Genomic DNA, 18,957 nt, shown 5'->3' with positions numbered 1-18,957 from the left:
GGGCTTAACTGAAGAAAAATGGGAAACCAGCTTTGATTTCCACAGGCCAGGTAGTTTCAGGCTATACCTCCAGATATATACATAAAATGGATATGCTGGGGAAAAAAAAAAAAAAGGAACTACTGGCACAGGGCAGACAAATATAAATAGATATTTGGTCATTGTTCATTTTAAAAGATTTATCTATGGATTCTGGAAATTTTAACACACACATACTAACATGCACACCCATGCATCATGTGAGGAAGAAACACACAGCAGATTCACATAAAATAATCCCTATACAAACCAGAACTCAGCTTAACTCCTTTTTCATCTTCTCCAAGTCTAGAAATCCAAATGAGATCCTGTTCTTCTGAGGTTTTTATCAATTTCCTCTGTTACTCAAAAATTTAGACAAAACAAAACATATGCAAATGGATCTCATTTCAAAGCGAATTTTCCTTTACCTTTGTACTATTGAAAAAACAGAGTTTGATGTTAATAACAAACAGCATCTATGTAGAATGAGGTAAAGAAAGCTACAGAGAAGGAGGCATATATCTCGGGCTAATTATACCATCAGCAGAACTTCAGATTGAAACATTTGCAAGTACTTAACTTAACAGTTTGAAAAGTCTTTCCAAACACAACCAGACCAGAATTACACTTCACGATAATGAGAATTTGTTAAGAAATAAATTTGACCGTAAGTAGCTAAAATGAGAGAGACCTGATTGTTCCAGAAAACTAATGCTAACAGGCAAGATAAGCATCCAGAGACTTCCAAATATAAGCAAGAAACAGGCAGTTCCTAGCTCTGGACAAAAACCCCCAAACCTTCTGGAACTGCTGTGCTAGTGTGCTATCTCACTGCTTCCAGCAAACCAGACAGTGGGTATATATCAGAAGAACTGCATGAAAAGTTACGGGTATATACCAGAAGTATTACCTTTGTTTACCAATAAGGCAGGAAAAAAGAAAAAAAATCTTGGGTTTGTTTGGGTTTCTTTAAAGTCAACATTTAAGAAACACAACAAACTCCCTGCCTGAGGAATGAGCAAACTATGAAGAGGGTACAATGTTCTGCACTGATGAAACCACAGCAGTCAGAACTGTGGTGAGATCACAAGGTACAGAAAATGTACACGCACCAGAACTGATTCTTGTATAGAACTGTTACAGAACCACAGTGCAAACCCAAAGCTCCTCATATCTTTAGGAGATGTGCCTTAAGAAGGCCAGTAAAAACTAGCAGAATGTGAGTCCCAACTGATTAAGCAATTATGAAATGCATGTGGAAGCACATTTTACATGATGAGAGCCAGATTATTTTTGATATTTTAAAGTTCAAAATATTGCCCCAAGGAAACAAAAGCTACTAAATAGTTAGTGCAAAGATGAGCGCATTTTTGTTAGTTATATAGTAGTTCCGACACTGAAGTAACAACGTAATACACAAAGGGTTATGTTAATATTTATGTGTGGCGGCTGAGCACAGCCAGGGTGGACAGTCTGATCCAGGCGTTCACATAATCAATTAGAGTTCTGCTGTCTTTCCTGACCCTCCATCCAGACTAGCATCATACTGTATGGATACACGTGGATGAATCATCTGCAGCACCTGAACAGGATGTGTGAAGAGGCTTGGTGAATCAGTGATCCAGTATGAAGGCAAGAGGACATTATTTTCCTGGAGAGATCACTTTTTATAGGAGTTTCTAAATCTAGGTCATTTACAAAACCCATTTTTGCTCTTCCTACCCAGTGGAGGGTATTAGGTCTGGCTTTTTGTCCAAGTTTCAAATTAAACAGTTGTTTTTAAAACATTAAAAGTGTCCTGGGTTTAAAACATTAAAAGTGTCCTCCTATTTCCCAGTTTCCCAGATGGGATATTTTTCCTCTAAGACCACATAGCTGCAGCTGTGCACAGCTAGACTATTGCAATATTCCTGCAACCTCAGCAGTGATGACAAAATAACAGAGATTAAATGATCACTGAGCAAAATCTGAAAACCTGTTTAAAACTGCATGGAGTCCATGACACGAAAAGCATTATTTAATCTAGGATACCTTATTCCCTTTAGTACAACAAAATAAAATCCTGGGTCACAGTTTCAAGTTCATGCTCCTCCTCCATTCATGTACATAGCTTCATACTGAATAAATACGAACTTGTCACATTTCAGCCTCGGGTTATAACTTCTTTTAGTTTTTCAGTGGTAGTTTGATCACAGATCACACAGTACCTTGTAAGAGGTGAGGGTGAAGAGGCTGGTGAGCAGTAAGAACAGCTGTCATCTCATCATGATCAGAAGGATGTATGTACTCATAAATGCTGTTACCAGTAAGCTCCACCTGTGAAGAGACATGTAACACATGAAGCAGTGCAGCTGGCTAATTTTCTTTTTCCTATCCCAAAAGTGTTCTTAAGTAACCTGCCTACACCACATCTGGGTAACTACACACCATTTTAAAAACATAAGTTCAATGTACCAAAACCGTGCTCCTAATTATACCCATTAAACTAAATTAATTCCTTCTTCATCAGTAACTAATATTAAAGGGGCTTCTGTGGGAATCTCTGGTGATGATCCCGATACAGAAAAGATGCTATTAGAGAGAGCTGGCAAATGAAGTGATAAACTAGAGCAGCTGCAGAAATGTTAAATTGCTGCAAAATTGGATAAAATCTCTGTGAATGGTATTAATGTTTCTTGAGAAGACAGACATTTTAAAAAAATAAGTTTCTACAGGTTCCCAGAGACTATCACCTGCATTCAGCTGGCAGCTGAGATTTCAGAGCCAAACCACTAGACTCACACAATTCCTCTGTGTGTTTTCAAAGATGATCCACCACACTCAACCCGCAGTAGTGCGAAGAGTTCAGAACAGTAGCCAGTGAATTCAAAAGGCAGACTTCCATAGATTTTCATGGGCACTGGATTGAGCCTTTGCTGCTTTAAGCAAACATGCACAGTAAAGATTAGATCTATCTTAAATATCTGTGTATTCCCTCTTCCCACTTGAACTTTGCTCACACAAGAATGTATTTTTGTCTTTCCCACTGTCATACCCATAATAACTGTTACACACAAAAAAATGAATAGCGTGCACCGTATGTCTTTTTTGCTAACTCTATTTGCCACGTATGAAACTCACCAACAAAAGTCTCCAGATAGATGCAGTAATTGATTTAAGGAGTGAACCAATACTTTGAGCCTGTGTTTTAAATTAGTGTCAGGCTGCCCAATTGTTCGGTGTGGCCTGATGTGCCTTGGGCCCCCAAGATCAGAGACAGCTGAGAGGTGAAGTAATTTAACCTATTATTCTCAGCCAGTCCTACTGATTTGCTAAGATGTGTGAGTTGCCCTTTCTTTGGAATAAATGAAGTTGTCTACCCCACAAAGCAGTCTTTTCCGAAAATGTTTCTCATCGTTCCATTTTCTGCATTATTCATGGAATGTCTCTTCCCAAGACTATGCAAACTAACTTTCTTTTTCTAGCCATCTATTCCCCACTGCTTCTCTCCAACACCCCCGCCCTCCAAAAACAAAAAAAACAACACTAATTTGATATTCTAACCAGAATAAAATTTCACTAAATAAGGGGGACAGAAGGGGGGGGGGGCAGAAAGAGGGAGTGAGGAGAAAGAAAAGCAGTGGAGAAATGGAGAGAAAAATAAAGAAGACAAAGATGTGAAGAAACATGAAGAGAGATGGAAAGGAAAGAAAGGGGGAGAGAGAGAGAAGAGGAAGGGAAGGGAAGGGAAGGGAAGGGAAGGGAAGGGAAGGGAAGGGAAGGGAAGGGAAGGGAAGGGAAGGGAAGGGAAGGGAAGGGAAGGGAAGGGAAGGGAAGGGAAGGGAAGGGAAGGGAAGGGAAGGGAAGGGAAGGGAAGGGAAGGGGGAAGGGAAGGGAAGGGAAGGGAAGGGAAGGGAAGGGAAGGGAAGGGAAGGGAAGGGAAGGGAAGGGAAGGGAAGGATTATTTACTCTGATTCGTTTATATAGTTTTCTTTAGAAGTTCTCCTTAAAAACACTGGCTGTTCCTTTTGAGGATTGTAACAGGTGGGGACCTGTTATAGTAACACTTTATATTCAAACTTTACTGGAGGGGGAGGAAGGAGAATATACAATCTCACTGTGAGTCATGCTTCTCAATGCTTTCATTTTTAACAGCATGGGAAAAACATACTGTGAATGTTCATAGTTTTCCCCATAAATATCATAATCACCTACAAACACATAAACCAGATTAAAAAAAAATTTCTAACAATTCTTACAGTTACATGCATTTCATTGGCCTGGATGCTTGGTAAACCAGAACGTGTGTGGTTTGGCTGATATGCTGAAGGAAAGGAATGCCATCCAGAGGAACCTTAACGCACTTGTGAGGTGGGCCAGTGCCAGCCATATGAAGTTCAACCATGCCAAGTGCCAGGTCCTACACCTGGGTCAGAGCAATCCCAGGCACAGCTACAGGTTGGGCAGAGAAGAGATTCAGAGCAGCCCTGCAGAGAAGGACTTGGGGGTGTTGGTTGATGAGAAAATGAACATGAGCCGGCTTCAGTGTGCACTTGCAGCCCAGAAAGCCAACTGTATCCTGGGCTGCATCAAAAGGAGCGTGACCAGCAGGTTCAAGGAGGTGATCCTGCCCCTTTACTCTGCTCTTGTGAGACCTCACCTGGAGTATTGTGTGCAGTTCTGGTGTCCTCAACATAAAAAGGACATGGAACTGTTGGAACAAGTCCAGAGAAGGGCCACGAGGATGATCAGGGGCCTGGAGCACCTCCCGCATGAAGATAGGCTGAGATATTTGGGGCTGTTCCGCCTGGAGAAGGCTGCTTGGAGACCTCGTAGCAGCCTTCCAGTATCTGAAGGGGGGCCTATAGGGATGCTGGGGAGGGACTCTTCATTAAGGACTGTAGTGGTCAGACAAGGGATAATGGGTTAAAACTTAAGCAGGGGAAGTTTAGATTGGATATAAGGAGGAAGTTCTTTACTGTGAGGATGGTGAGGCACTGGAATGGGTTGCCCAGGGAAGTTGTGAATGCTCCATCCCTGGCGCTGTTCAAGGCTAGGCTGGACAGAGCCTTGGGCGACATGGTTTAGTGTGAGGTGTCCCTGCCCATGGCAGGGGGGTTGTAACTAGATGGTCTTCAGGTCATTTCCAACCCTAACTATTCTATGATTCTGTGAAAAAAAATTATCATAGAAGAAAAGTAACACTGTGGTCAAATTTCAGACTGAAAGGAGTATCATTTGTGACCCTGTTCTTATTATTTTGTCTTTGACTAATAGTGATTTTGCTGAAGAGCATGTTTTGCCTTTGAAATTAAAATAATTGTATCAGAGAATACAGCTTCCAAAAAAATGCAAACATTTATGGGTGGCTATACACAAAAATCCTGTTCCTTCAATACAAGGAGTTTCTTACAAAAGCAGTATCAGCCAACCTGACTAGCAGCATCAACTGTAGCAATCCAGACAATCTTGTTGCATCTCTGATGTTACCGAGCATATTCATAAGCACATCAACGTGCATCTGCTCTCTTACAAAGTATAATTCATGGGTCTCTCTTGCTTTTCCAAAAGTCACTACCAATTTCAAAAGGGCTACTTCCAGAAATACATGTCTGTTCACAGAATTCACAGGACTGAACCCAAGGTCATAGTTTTATCCAAACTGTAATTCGCTTCCAGGGCTTATACCTAAATTTCAGAACTAAAGTGCTTTGTTAAACTAATGACTAGTTTTTCTCATTACACACATAGGAATATTTTCTACTCTGATGCATGCATTTGCAACCCCAGCAAAATCAGCAGGAGGTGAACATACAACACTGAAACCAAAATTGACCGTAAAAATGTGAGTGGAAACATAAAGCTGCCAGTGAAGAGATGGGGGCTACATAAGAGTCAAATAACCAAAATATGTATACATAATTTTGAAGCTGACCACAGTCTCCTGCTACACATAATGCATGCAAGCCCTTTTAAAGCCTACAATGAAACACTGAAAACTTACAAAAATAAATTATATGGTTGAATTCATAAACCTCAGGCTTATTAAACCAGCTTCCTTGATGCAGCTTTTTAATATCTGTAAATACCTGCTTACTACCAAATATTGCTGTTTCCTACTAAGAGGTTTTTTATGTGTAACTCAGCTGCACATTTTTTCCTGCCAAGAAATGATTCATAATAAACACAGAGGACCAAGTAGATGGATTCTAGAGCAAATAATTACATATTTTGCCTTTCATATACTTACTTGATGAAAGAAAAATAAACTTTTGAAAAGTTCAGATGTTTGTGGTTAAATATTTCAATACTTATCAAAAGTCAAAGATAAGCTTGGCTCACTCATGGGCCTAGAAAACGGCTGGAATAAGCTTCAGACTTTCAAAATCAAATATATATGTAGGTGTATATGTATGTATCTTTCACCATTGTTTCCTAAGAGGATTTTCCTCTCCATTCTGTGTCTTTGGACCCTAAGGGAAAAAAAGTATTTGGGGAATTTGAACCTATTTGTTATCCATGAAAAAAAGAGAGAAGGAATTGGCTCTCTCAGGTAGTATAAGTCAGTTCAACGCTAGTCTGAGGCCAATCAAAATTTGATGGAGGAGGGGGTCCTAAGTATCAGTATTTACAATATTTATCATTACAACTGAGAGCAAAGGCAGATCAAAATCCAAAGCCACAGATTAAGTGATAGGTCCACAAGTAAAGATGCAGCCTAGTCAGAAGTATTGTTTCTGATTATCTGATGCTGGAGACAGAAATGAGTAAAGCAGTGCTGAAAAACAATCCTTAATGTTGGTTTTGAATTTTAAACTAGCTTAACTACACCAGCCAGTGAAGGGTTATTCAGAAGCTCTAATTTCTTTCTGCTGAAGTTAAATTCAAGATCAACTAGAAGATAAAGGCTACTGTAGTAGGTCTCCAAGAAAATCCTGCAAAATATTTTTAAATGGATTTTTTTTTAATTTAGTTTAAATATATATTTTTAAACAAATTGCACTTTAACTGGAAATCGGTGTGTGGACCATTTAATTGTCAAGTTATTTAATAAAAGGGCCTTTCTATGCGCACCCTAAAAGATTTTCTACAATCATCATCACTCTGGTCTCAGCTTGTATTGGCTGGAGCTGTATGAGAGCACTTGTTGAGAATATAGTGTGGGATTATGACTCGGTGAGAGAGGCTTGTAGAATTTGCTTCTACAGACCAATCTCATTCTTGCTGATGGCAGTGGCAAAACTCCCAGTGATTTCCAGAGAAGTAGGAACAAGAACTCATTTAGAGCCCTGGGAAGCTTACAGGAACATCCTAGCGTTAATGTATTAATATCCTAGTACATAGGAGTAGCCTAGTATTAATGCTAGTACTATTTAAAGCAAAATTGTCCCTTCGAAAATAGAACATTGAGACATAGCAAAAAGAGTTAAGATGCTAAAACAGTATGGGGGGTGGGGGGATGGGGGGTGGGGGTTGAACCCACTGCCTTGTTTAGCTGGGATTTTGTATTTGTAAATAAACTATGTGCTGTGAAACTGCTGGAGAACTTAGTGTTTTGAGAGTCTAAAACGTGCCCTCAGATTTGACATCCCTCTGTCCTCTCTGATCTGTAGCTCTCTGGGGAGTTCAAGGATACAGCCCATTCATTTACAAATCTCTGCTAAAGTAAATTATTTGTGATTTTGCTTATGAAACTTACTTCAATAAGCAATATGACCAAATCCTCTAATTTTCAGCACCTCTTGCACTGAGGTTTTATAGGTATTTACATATGCAATGCATGTGGAATTCAGTCTGTGCAAATAGCCATAAGGGCATGAGGGCTAAGTATGACTAAAGCCTGTGTGATGCTTTCAGTTCCCTCTCCTTGAATGTAGCAAAGTCTGTTTAGTGCCCTACTGATCCCATAGCTCTTTACTTTTACCAGATCACTGAATAATACTGAGACTTACAAGATCTGATGATATGACGTTCCTTAAAAGGAAAGAAGAGAAAGAAACAATTTCTGGACAAAACCTGGAAGATCAGTTAGCACTTCTTCAAACAGCAAGCAGCGTGGGACAACGAGACTCTACTTCAGCAAGGACAGGTGGGAGCACTCAGTGCTTTGGAACAATTGTACTGACTAATCTATTCTAGCAGTCAGCAGTGTGGTGGAACTTTTAAAAAAGTTAGGGTGAGAAGAACTGTTAATAAGGCTATTGATTCGGAGCAGAAAATAAAGCCGTTCTCTAGAACAGTTTGATCCAAAACAGCAATATTCAAAGTAATTTGAACATGCATTAAATGTTATGAAGCAACTAATACTATACTGTAACAGACTCAACTGAGCCAACTGCTTGGACTAAGAATGTTCCCTGGACACATTTTTTAAAGTTGGCAGAAAAAAAGTAGCTACATAGAACGCCGATTCTCAAAATTACTTTTTCTGTAAGAGATTACAAAAACAGGGACTTTATTTGCCATTAGAAGTTGTGTTTCTGACATTACATATTTGCATTTTTTCTAGCTATTTAGAGTTCTATTTTTTCTCACAGGTACTAATTCTAATATCACTATTACAAACACACACCCAAAGGACTTCACAGTTCTTCTAAACTAAAAAAAGTTAGTTACTACCAAAGTTGAAGTACACATATAATCTCCACAACTCAGACCCTTCTCTGTTTATTGAAGAGCCACACGGCATATTCCCCCGACATTTTCAGAACATCCTGCTCTCTCATCTCCTTCTTCCCTCTGCTTTTAAGTCTTCCCTTTATTTTTGGGAAGTGTTTGAGACACAATGGATTCTGAATAAACACTTTTGTTTCTTGCAAGTCACATCCAGGGCCCAGTGAAATTAATTAGGGATTTTTCCATTGGACTTTGGCAAGCTTTCTGTCAGGTGTTACCAATGAATTTGTGCAATATGTTTACACACAAAGGTAGGGAAACTTGCACTCTGCAATAAATTCAAGCTATTTGTCCTCGTACCTATCCCAGAAAGGTAAAAATTTAGAAATGTCCTTCTAAGAAAAAAGAAAAAAAAAACACAATAAAACCCCCTTATACTTCTTGTGCAGAACGGTAGTAAACTGAGTTTTATGAGTTCTATCACAACCATATAAAACGCTTTACTGAAAAGACCGCTGAGCTGGAAAAACTCAGGAAAAACTACCCTGAATTCCATGTGAGCACTCATAAATCTGCCCCCCTTTTCTTTTTCTCCTAAAGCACATTTACCATAAAACTCAAGTTCCACATCAGATTTCCTCTCTATTTCATAGCAAGTCTCAATATCTTACACAATTTAAAACATATAGACTTGAATTCTAAACTTTATTTCAGACGTATAGCATTACCATGCAGGCAATAGGTTTGGGTTTCAAGCTCTGTATATATCTGCAATTTGCAATATCATATTATTTATTACCCTTCTTAAAGGTAATGAGGAGTAAAATACAATGAACAAGAAAAGATATAAAGACAGTCATGATGTGGTTGTAAGTAAAGGAAACTTGAATATTTAAGTAATGCCATTTGTCAGAGAATAAAGTTGAACCTTCAAATACACCTAGAAAACAATGTCATTATATACGTGGCAACATACCAGTATTAGGTTCCAAATGTAATATCTGTATTTAATAGACGGACAGAATACATCACTCCTACCTGAGATAAGCCAAGATGTACAGATGCTGTTTCTGAGATGTACATTATTTTGCCATCTGATGCTACCACGAAAACAAAGCCATCTAAAGTCTGAAAAAAAGATAAATATGTTAAAAAACAAGCACTCTGTTTAAACCATTTACAGCCAAAAAAGTTTTTGAAGTCTTTTGGAGAGAAATTGCCATCCAACTTCAACAGCAGCAAATAGCAGCAAAATTTAAGGAACAGAAACCTTTATCTGATGCTGTTCCTACAAACGCTGTGACACATGCACACATTGCAAAACCCAGTTCATTCCCCCTACAGATGCTAGCTCTACTGCTTCACTTTATGTTAACATTCTCCTGTTAATTCTAGTTATTTTAGTACTTAGCACAAATCCTGAGCTATGTGGTACTTAGGGAAAGTCTACTACTACACAAGCCATTTTTTATGGTATAATTGGCAGGCACAGCTTACCACTATTTGCAATATTTAAGGATACTGTGAGCAATGCTTTAAATTTCTTTGACTGCATTTTCAATAATGTCTTTCTGAACAGAGGGCTATCTGCTATGTAACTACATGAACTTAGAAAAAGAAAGTAAAATAAATCAGCATTCAAAACTTTATCACACTTGAAGAGAGATACTTATGCTCATTAAGCTATAGCCATATACTCTGTGAATCTGGACCAAAAAATAGGCAACACACAATGCAGACTTGAGATCTAATCCTACTAATTGATATTGATGGGATACTGACTGGAAAGTGATTATTACTTATGAGAGTAAAAACTGAAATTTAATTTAGTCTTATATGATCCATACAAGAAAAATAATAGGGTGCAAACAGTACAGGTTAGGCAAAACTGACCATGATTTGGACCTATAAACTATCAGTTTGGGGGTACCTTGATTTTTCAGTGCCTAATTTGAGGCTTTTTTTTTTTAAATATCTTACATCCTCAGTCAAAAAGTATCCATTACCACTAACCAGTTTAGGAAGCTCTGATTGATGCATATATGAATATCACTGGAAAATTTATTTGGAAGAGAAAAATCATTTTTACAGTACACAGATAAAACAAATGCTTATTTTAATACATCTTTAAGTTACTGAACCAGGAGAGAATTAATAAAATCCTGTATGCTTCATGCTCTTACAGTGCTGCCCCAATAAGAAAGTATTCCAAATTATTCTCTGGCCTACTAACGATTGTACAGCACGTAATTGAAACCAGATTACTCCTTGCCTTTACTTTCTTTTTTTCCCTCTTTTTTTTTTTTTTTTGAACAGAAATTAAATTTTGTAGAAGTATTATAATGGGAAATAAATTATTGCACCCTTACCCATAACTTCGCTTTTAAACAGTCATTTTGCAATTGTGCTACCCAGTATCATAACTAAAACCATGTCAATGCTTCCACTACTGCATCATATGGTGCAGTAGGTCTCTAACTTGCCTATGCAGAAAAGTATATTGAAGCTGAAACTTTGCATGTAACGTTTCATTCTAAAAACCTTTAAAAGACGTTTGTGGCAAATATGTGTTTATTAAAATGTGAAGCATTCATAATTCAGAAATAACTGAACTGTAAAATGAGTATTACAGGTGATTAGCATATAATGTTACTGAAGTTCATTTAATGCCAGGCAAAATGTGAAATAGCTGACATGGAGGAGGAGCAAACGTGACAACAGTTATGGTATAACTAGTTTCGTATTTTCTAGGTACACTAGTGATTTTGAAATGTCTGGCAGGACAGCAGCCACACAACGTTTTCAAAGCTCTGAATACCTTCACATGAGGTAACTTTCAACTTTATCGATTTCCATGGACTATATGTGGTCAGTACCGCATGTTTCACATCACTCTGCCGAAAGCGCAGGAGAAGGGGTGATATTTTGCAGGGCTTCGGTAACAACTAGTTTCAAATGCCGGAGGACTTCGCACAGCGAGGTGCCGGCTACTAGCCCACGGCGCTGCCTTTTCACCTCCGCCGGTGTTGGCGGCTTGCTCGAACTTGGGAAGGGGGGAGCTGTCACAGAAACCGAACGGGGTTTACGCTGAGGTTTGTATCCCCAGCAGAGTGTGCAGCTACAACAGCTCCAGCTTTGTGACCAGGAATTAACCTCCTACAATAAAAGCGGCCGTTAAACGATTACAGTTTACTAGGTCTTTAAAATTGGGGGAGATGGACCCTTGCTGTATGAAGTTCACGTATAAAAAAAAATGGAGCTAAAAGTATTTTACCTTTTTTCCCCGGCTACCACTTCCTAAACTCTCCTATGTGGAGTGTGGGGAGGGGAATTCAAGGGAGTGTGTGTGAGGAAGCTCAGAGGAATACCAGAGCAGATCAGCGGGGATGCGAAGAACGGTACGTTCAGGTGCTGACTCCCACGGGGAATCTCACCCCGACGTTCGCCCCCTGCCTGGGAGCCCTGCCCTCTCCGCGGGTTTCCTCCCCAGAGCCACTGGCGGAAAAAGGTGATCCCGTTCCCGGGTGTCCAGCGGCCTTCCAGCCTAAACCGCGCTCCCCGTTGCCACCGGTCGGAGGCTGCCGGCGGGACATCCCCAGCAGCTCGGAGGAGTCTGACTATCGCTTTTGCTGCTTGGGGACACTTTCTGTGCACAGAGAACAGATCAGTGCCACGGTAAGCTGCAACCTCTTACTAATATCAAAGGCGTAGGGGCGGGAGTGGTATAATAACTGAAGTTGTTGGTGTCTCGTTTTTTCTCCCCTCCAAGCCGGTGTGAGGCTGGGGAGTAAGAGGAAGGCTTCACCCAGCCTCCTGTCGTGGTGCTGAGGAGAGGAAGAAGAGGAGGTAGAGAAGAGGCAGGAGACTGGTAGCACCCACAACACCAGGTTTCCAACACGAGAGTAGAAAGGGGTCCACTACCTGAAGCAAGTGGGATCCGAGCTCCATGGCTACGTTATCCAAGGGCCCTATCCTGCTTGGCTGTCCCCAGGCGTCGCCCAGACCTGCAAGAGCAAGGAGCTGGTTAGAGCTGGAAGTGGTGCCGGGCCCCCTGCCTCTCCAGAAGGACACGAGCTGCCCACACCCGCCCGCACCCCTTGTTCCGCAGGAAGCGGGCCAGGCCCCGGCGTAGGGTTCAGAAGGTGGAAAAGGCTGACTCCCTTCTACACACACGCGTGGGAAGGGACTTTATTTCCGAGGGGGGACGGCTTCCCCAAGGATGAACTTTCTCCTTCCCCGGAGAACCGCCGCCCTCCAGCGCTCCCCTACCGCTTCCCCTCGCCCGCCATGCCGGTACCTTCCTGTCAGCAGCACTGTGTCTATCCCTGCTTCCCCAGAGTCTAGGGTGAGTGAAGAGGAAGGCAGGCCACACACTGAGAACCTGAAGGACAAGCCGCCCTGAAGGCAGTCGCGAAGCACCCGGCTCTCTCGCAGCCTCCCCAGGCACAAACCAGAGAAGGGTTCCTACACGAAGGGCACAAGGAACTGAGAGACACTCTCCCTTCTTCAACTGCTGCCCCGGCCACGCGTGCTCCCCGTGGGAAGTGCGGCAGGACGGGCCCCGGCACCCGGACTCACTGCCCTCCGCTCCTGCAAAAGTCCCGATGCCGACGACTCCCATGCTGGCCAAGGCAGATCACTCCTGGGGAGGGTGCTGAGATGGTTAAAGAGGGCCGGGGCTCAATTGGCGAGAAACTGCCCCGACGACCTCTTCACCTGCGCACTGACAGGACGGAGCGACTGCACAGCTTCGCCCCGACTGCCCCTGCCCGTGGACAGCCCGGACCTCGCCGAGCCCCTGCCCCGCTGACCCAACCACCCCGACCCGGCACCTCTGTAGCGTTGCCCGGCGGGCTGCGGACGACGAGAGCCCGTCACTGCCCTGGTGACAGCGAGAGGCTATTGATAGAGCTGTGCCAGGAAAGGGCTTGGGACGGGAAGACAGATCTGTGGGTGTTTTGTTTTGCATTTCTTCCATGCAAAGGAGGCTTGCACCAGCTCCCCACTACTCGTGCCAGCCGAAGAGCTGAAGACTCATGCCGGAACCTGATGGCAGGCTCTGCAGCGTGCCGTTGCCCGCAGCAGCGCACAGATGGGGAGAGAAAGGAGGAGAAAGGGACGGACGGGACCGCATCCGTTTAATGCCTCATTTTCACAGAGAAAGGACAGCCCTCGGGGCCACAGCACCGCTACTGAGAGGCCACGGGGCCCTAAGGGTGTTCCTGCCCGTGCTTCCCTGCAGCAGAGAGGCTCTGCGAGGGACGATGTCAGGTGGGAGGCGGGGGTGCTCGGTGCTGCCAGCCTGGCTGTGCTGGCTCCCGGGTTGCACGGGAGTCCCGTCTACAGCATGCAATGGGTGCACAGCCCTGCACCCTTTAGCCCGGGCAGCCCCCGGCATCCCTGCAAACTGCTGTGCCGCCAGGAAGCTGAGCGCCAGCTTTTCCTCCGGTCCTCTCTCACCGATCAGGTGCCTCCAAATGAACGTCCCACTGAAAGCTTTCAAGGGCAAAGGCGCTGCAGCGGGAGCACCTCTCGCCTCCGTTTCGGGAGGCAGAAGTTGGCACCCAGGCGGGAAGCACTGCCCTAAGCTCCGGTCACGGAGCGTGTTTTCTAACACCCCTCCTGAATCCCACACGGATCAAGGGATCCTTTGGCAGGGTGTCCTCAGGTAGCCCCGGAGTAGAAACGGCGGGAGCTTTTCTTCCCGCTTTCGGGGCTTCCCTTGGATACCCAGCGTGTCTCCCCATACCGCGCCGCGGAAATGCCCAGTGTGCGGCTTCGCTTCCCTGTGGGTCGGGGAATTACTCCTTCCCTTCACCCGGAGAAGTGCTTGGCCACGCACTAAGAAAAACGCTTTGAAGAGCCAAACGAAAAGTAGTACTTTTCTAGCGCAGTTGCCCAATTCACAGTTTGGAGAAGACTCCTGACTTCCAGGGTGCCGTCAAAATGTTATTTCAGCTGAAACGATGATTGCCCCCAGTCGGAAAGTTTGAGGACGGCAGGAACATCCTGCAGCCTCTGTCCCAAGATGGTAACAAGCTCTAACAAGAGAGCCTGTCCTAGTGCTGAGTGGCTTGCCCTTCTTTCTATTTACTAACTGCAAATCCCGAAACACGGGATTGTAACCCTACAAAGGGGCTTACACATAGCTGTATAAAAACTGTCCTGAAAAGAGACCTAACTTTCCGAAAGACGAAGCAGATTTACTCTTTGAGGCACTCACGACGAAGCTTTTCACTACCGATCCGTGTTTCCCGTGTTTCTGGGTGGCAACCTGCTCTGTCCAGGTACGGTTTCACAGTATCCCCCAACTCTTCACTACTTGGGGGATTCTTTCCTAACCCGCCCCCCCCCCCAAAAAAAAAGAAAAACAAAACAACAACAAAACAACCCAACCAAAGTCACTTCGTCAGCTTTGTTCCCTTTGAGTATTTAAATTGGAGTTGCAATTGTGAACTCGCATCAAACGTAAATGTATTTGTTGGATCAGCTTGGCATTCGTCGAAGCTTATTTTAAAGCCGATGATTTTATCGTTTAATCCACCAGCAGATCGCTTTAAAGGTGGAAACGAAAAGAATAAAACCTTCCGTTTAGATAAAGGGCTGACGCCCATTAACTTGTCTTCCGAGAGATTTGCAAACATCCTGCAAATATGCAGATGCAACAGGCTCCGCCGAGCCTCTCCTGCTCAGCGCAGGGATAAGGCACATTTTCACTCACTGGCCTGGAGAGAAGCCAAAAGAGCTCCCGAGTCAAACCGAGCGCTTCCTACATCGTTCAAACTAAAGGGATTTGTTGGGGCGGCCCCGGCCAGGAAGGGCTCTCCGGTGGGGAGGAATACCGGTATCCGTCACAGATGTGAGCCCGTGCCGGACAGGTCATTTCAAAGGAAATGTTTAAAACTGCACCGTTGTAGTACGAATTACCTGCGACTCTGGCCCAGAAAGCCGCTTCCCTGGGGCGAGCATCTTTCCCGCAAGTGCTAAGAGACTCGTAGGATGGGCTGGTTCCCGACCACAGCCACTTTGCCGTGCCTGGGAGTATTGGATCGCCTACGGCCAGCGGTTCGGGCCGGCTCCAGACGCTGCCGGTAGCGTGAAGCCCGGGGAGCCAGCGCCGGGCTCAGTGGGCAGGAGCTGGCACGGCGAAGCGCTGCCTGCGGAGAGGGTGACTCGTCGGTCTCAGACACAACCTCCTCCCTCCTGACATTCCGCCGTCGGCAAACATAGATAAGAGCCCCTCTCCTCGTTTCCCTCCATTTACTGAGGTTTGTAACGGCCGCGGGTTCCGTTCCCACCGGGGAGGACAAGGACGGGCACGGCGCTTTGCCTGGCAGGCATCACCAAGGGGGAAATAACCAGCCCTAATCGCAACTCTCCCCGCCAGCCCTACACCTCCTCCCCCCGCCCCGGGCGGCTGATTTGGCTCCGACAGCGGCTTCCCAGGGACAGAGAGGTGCGTTTGCACAGCCCCCCCGAAGTTACTGCTGCTTCTGCCTTTGAAAGACGTGGTGGTTCTCATACAAACGCGTCCCTCTCCCTTCGTCAAACCCGGGCACGACTTTCCCCCCCAGCCCCAGCCTTTTAACATCTCTGGCTGTTTTTCAAAGTACCTCAACATTCACTTTGTACTGTTTCCCAGTTTCCAGGGCGGAGGGTGAGTTAAACTGTAATAAGATCTAGAAATACTTGGGAACAACTCCCACCTTTGCTCTCCAAATACATAAATTCGTAGACACACACGTTTGAAAGCCCGGTAGCTTTTCTGCTCGGGATTCTGCTAGAAGAATTACTTAGCGATGTATTAAGTATCGGGTTGCCCTGTAACGTGGAGTATTTCCTCTGTGTCTGCTGTACTCCCCCGGAGCGTGCGGTCCCCCAGCGCTGTTCAATCGCCATCCTTCACATGGAACCTTGGGTCAGCTACAGTCGCCGGGATTTTCAGGGCGGCCTCTCCTGGGGGGATTTCTCCCCGGCGAGGTTGTGCCTTCCTCGACAAGGAGAGCAACAGGGAAATTACCGGGGGGGGGGGGCGGCGAGCTGCCAGTCCCGGCGTTTGCCGGGGACGGGGAAGTGGCGGCCACTGCCCTCGGTCTGACTTTGTCCCCGTCGTTTAGGCCGGGCATTGGGTTGCATGAGGAGAAGGATGCGGTATGGCAGCTCGTGGCGTGGGCAACCAGCAGAGCTGACACCTTGCCCCAAGCCCCCACTGCAGCAGGGGGCGAAGGATCTCATCCCCGACGGCGCAGGGGGTCGCGCTGCTTGATAAGCGGGGCCGAGAGGCCGGGCCGGGTCAGGAGCCGAAGGGGAGCCGCCGGCCGCGGCGGGGATAACCTCTGTTAGGCAAGGGAGGCTTCCCTGCCAGGGTCGCTTTGGGAAGGTGAAAGGCTGCGGTAGATTAACTTCGGCAGGGATCTGCCGGGCCACCTGCCTTCTCTGCGAAATTCAGCATCACAGGCTGGAAAGGAGGCCGAGAGCTGGGCGACGGGAGCGGTGGGTGTAAAGAGCAAGAATTTAATTTAAAGGGGAAAAAAAAAGTACTAAAGGAAAGAAGAAAAAGAAAAGAAAAGAAAAGAAAAGAAAAGAAAAGAAAAGAAAAGAAAAGAAAAGAAAAGAAAAGAAAAGAAAAGAAAAGAAACCAAAAATCAAACCAAGTCCCAGAGATAACAAAAAAAAAAATCAGAACCAAAACAAGCACTAAAACAAGCCACACACAAAATAAAATAAAATAAAATAAAATAAAATAAAATAAAATAAAATAAAATAAAATAAAATAAAATAAAATAAAATAAAATAAAGAAATTCCACAAGAAAACCGCCTTCCAGCCGCCCTCCAGGACACCTGTACAAACCCAAATCCGGCTCTTCCCGGCCCAAACCTCTCTCTTCCCGGCGAGCCAGAAACACCAGATCGTATTAACAGGCCTGAAAGCGGGCGCAAGACAAACAGGTTCAGGACAGCTAGCACTCCAGTGACCCTTTCCTTCCCTCCCTCGCATCAGGGCAGGAGAGGCCAAAGCGGCGACACCACCACCGCCGCCGCCGCCGCCGCTGCCGCCCGTTTCCGCAATGCTGCGGCCGGCTGCGGCTCCCTCCGCCTGGGAACGGCCGCGCAGCTCCATGGAAGCCCTAATGGCACTTCTGTTTTAGCAAGACCTTTAATGCCACTATTAGAGGTTAGTACAATAGAGGCAGGGTTTCGAGGAGGGAATACTCACATCGTCGGCTGGGGCTTATTTATTTATTTAATTCATTAATGAGCCTGTTCCGAGTATGAAAATGAGATGAAATAACTGCAATTCTCAGTGATTTTCTTAAAATATACATTCACCGCCAGGTTTAAATAGGGACCGAAAACTCTGGATGCTTCTAGTAATTCCTGTTGTCTGCGTCTAGGCGTAAGGAAGACATCTAAGATCTATCGCTCTGTCATTTTATTCAGGTCATTTTGTATAGTGCACATTACCTTTTGTGACACTTATTAATCAGCTTGTTCCCATCCGCTTTAAAGATCCATAAATGTGCAGTTTTACAGTCAGTTTTGGCAACTGCGTCGAGGATGGGGGCAGGGTCACAATTTAAACCAATCTGCCTCTGGGCAGAGAATCGCGGGTTTTGAAAGCGATTTATTCTCTCTTCTCTTCCTCTCATTAGCTCATTTTCAGAAAGAAAAAGACCAAACAAAACAACAAACCCAAAGCCAAAGCAAACAAAAACATAAAATGCTGACTGTCAAGACAGAAGTCCCGTGGTGTATTTTTGTTCTACAGCAATAAATGCCTTGGCAAAAAGTCAAAACACTAGAGAAGACGATCTTACAGAGCGGGAGCGCGGGGGAGGCTGTAGGTTGCCGTCTCCTGGTCTTTATTTCATGAATCTGAAGGTCAGACAGACACCGCGTATTTGTGATCTCGGAGCCAAAAACTGTGCCTTCTCCGCGTCTTGAGCGGAGAAAAGAGTAGAAACGAGAACAGAAATCTCCTTTCTTGCAGCCTAATCGGGCTCCTCCGCGGGGAAAACCTGTGAGTTCAGTCCAAAATGTGCATATCTGGGAAAACCCTGGAGGGAGCGAGCAGGGGGAGACCTGTCTAAACACCCTCACAAGCCCCGTCGAAGCGCTACGACCAGACGCCGCGGTGAGGGTTCCAAACTTTGCCTAAACTATGTGTCAGCTTGCTCTGGAAATAAAGCGGGAGGGGAAGCCATCCACTGGAGTTTTTAAAAACAGACCTTTCCCTCTCTCTCTTCCCCTCCAGTCTAGACAGAGCTGGAAGCCAGTTCTATAGCTGGACAACGTTCCTGATCATGCTGGCTGCAGTCACCACGGGCCTAGCACATGCT

At 44.7% G+C, this 18,957-nt stretch overlaps 1 protein-coding gene across 2 annotated transcripts in view; it reads right to left on the bottom strand.

Annotated features, from left to right (window-relative positions):
* The window catches only part of SIM2 (SIM bHLH transcription factor 2), a 60,915-nt gene that overhangs the window by 37,235 nt on the left and 4,723 nt on the right, over positions 1-18,957 (bottom strand). For both annotated transcript variants that reach the window (XM_062622309.1, XM_062622308.1), the window contains 3 exons: positions 12,538-12,620; positions 9,655-9,744; positions 2,229-2,337 (listed from right to left, as the gene is read on the bottom strand). In XM_062622309.1, coding sequence (XP_062478293.1) covers positions 2,229-2,337; positions 9,655-9,744; positions 12,538-12,620 — 282 coding nt within the window. The remainder of the gene's footprint in view (positions 1-2,228; positions 2,338-9,654; positions 9,745-12,537; positions 12,621-18,957) is intronic.

This window comes from Pezoporus occidentalis, unplaced genomic scaffold (assembly GCF_034315485.1).
Source record: "Pezoporus occidentalis ecotype Australia unplaced genomic scaffold, CSIRO_AGI_Poc_V1 ctg24, whole genome shotgun sequence".
Taxonomy (NCBI): domain Eukaryota; kingdom Metazoa; phylum Chordata; class Aves; order Psittaciformes; family Psittacidae; genus Pezoporus; species Pezoporus occidentalis.
The sequence above is the reverse complement of the archived record's forward strand: the minus strand, read 5'-3'. Positions and strand labels throughout refer to the sequence as shown.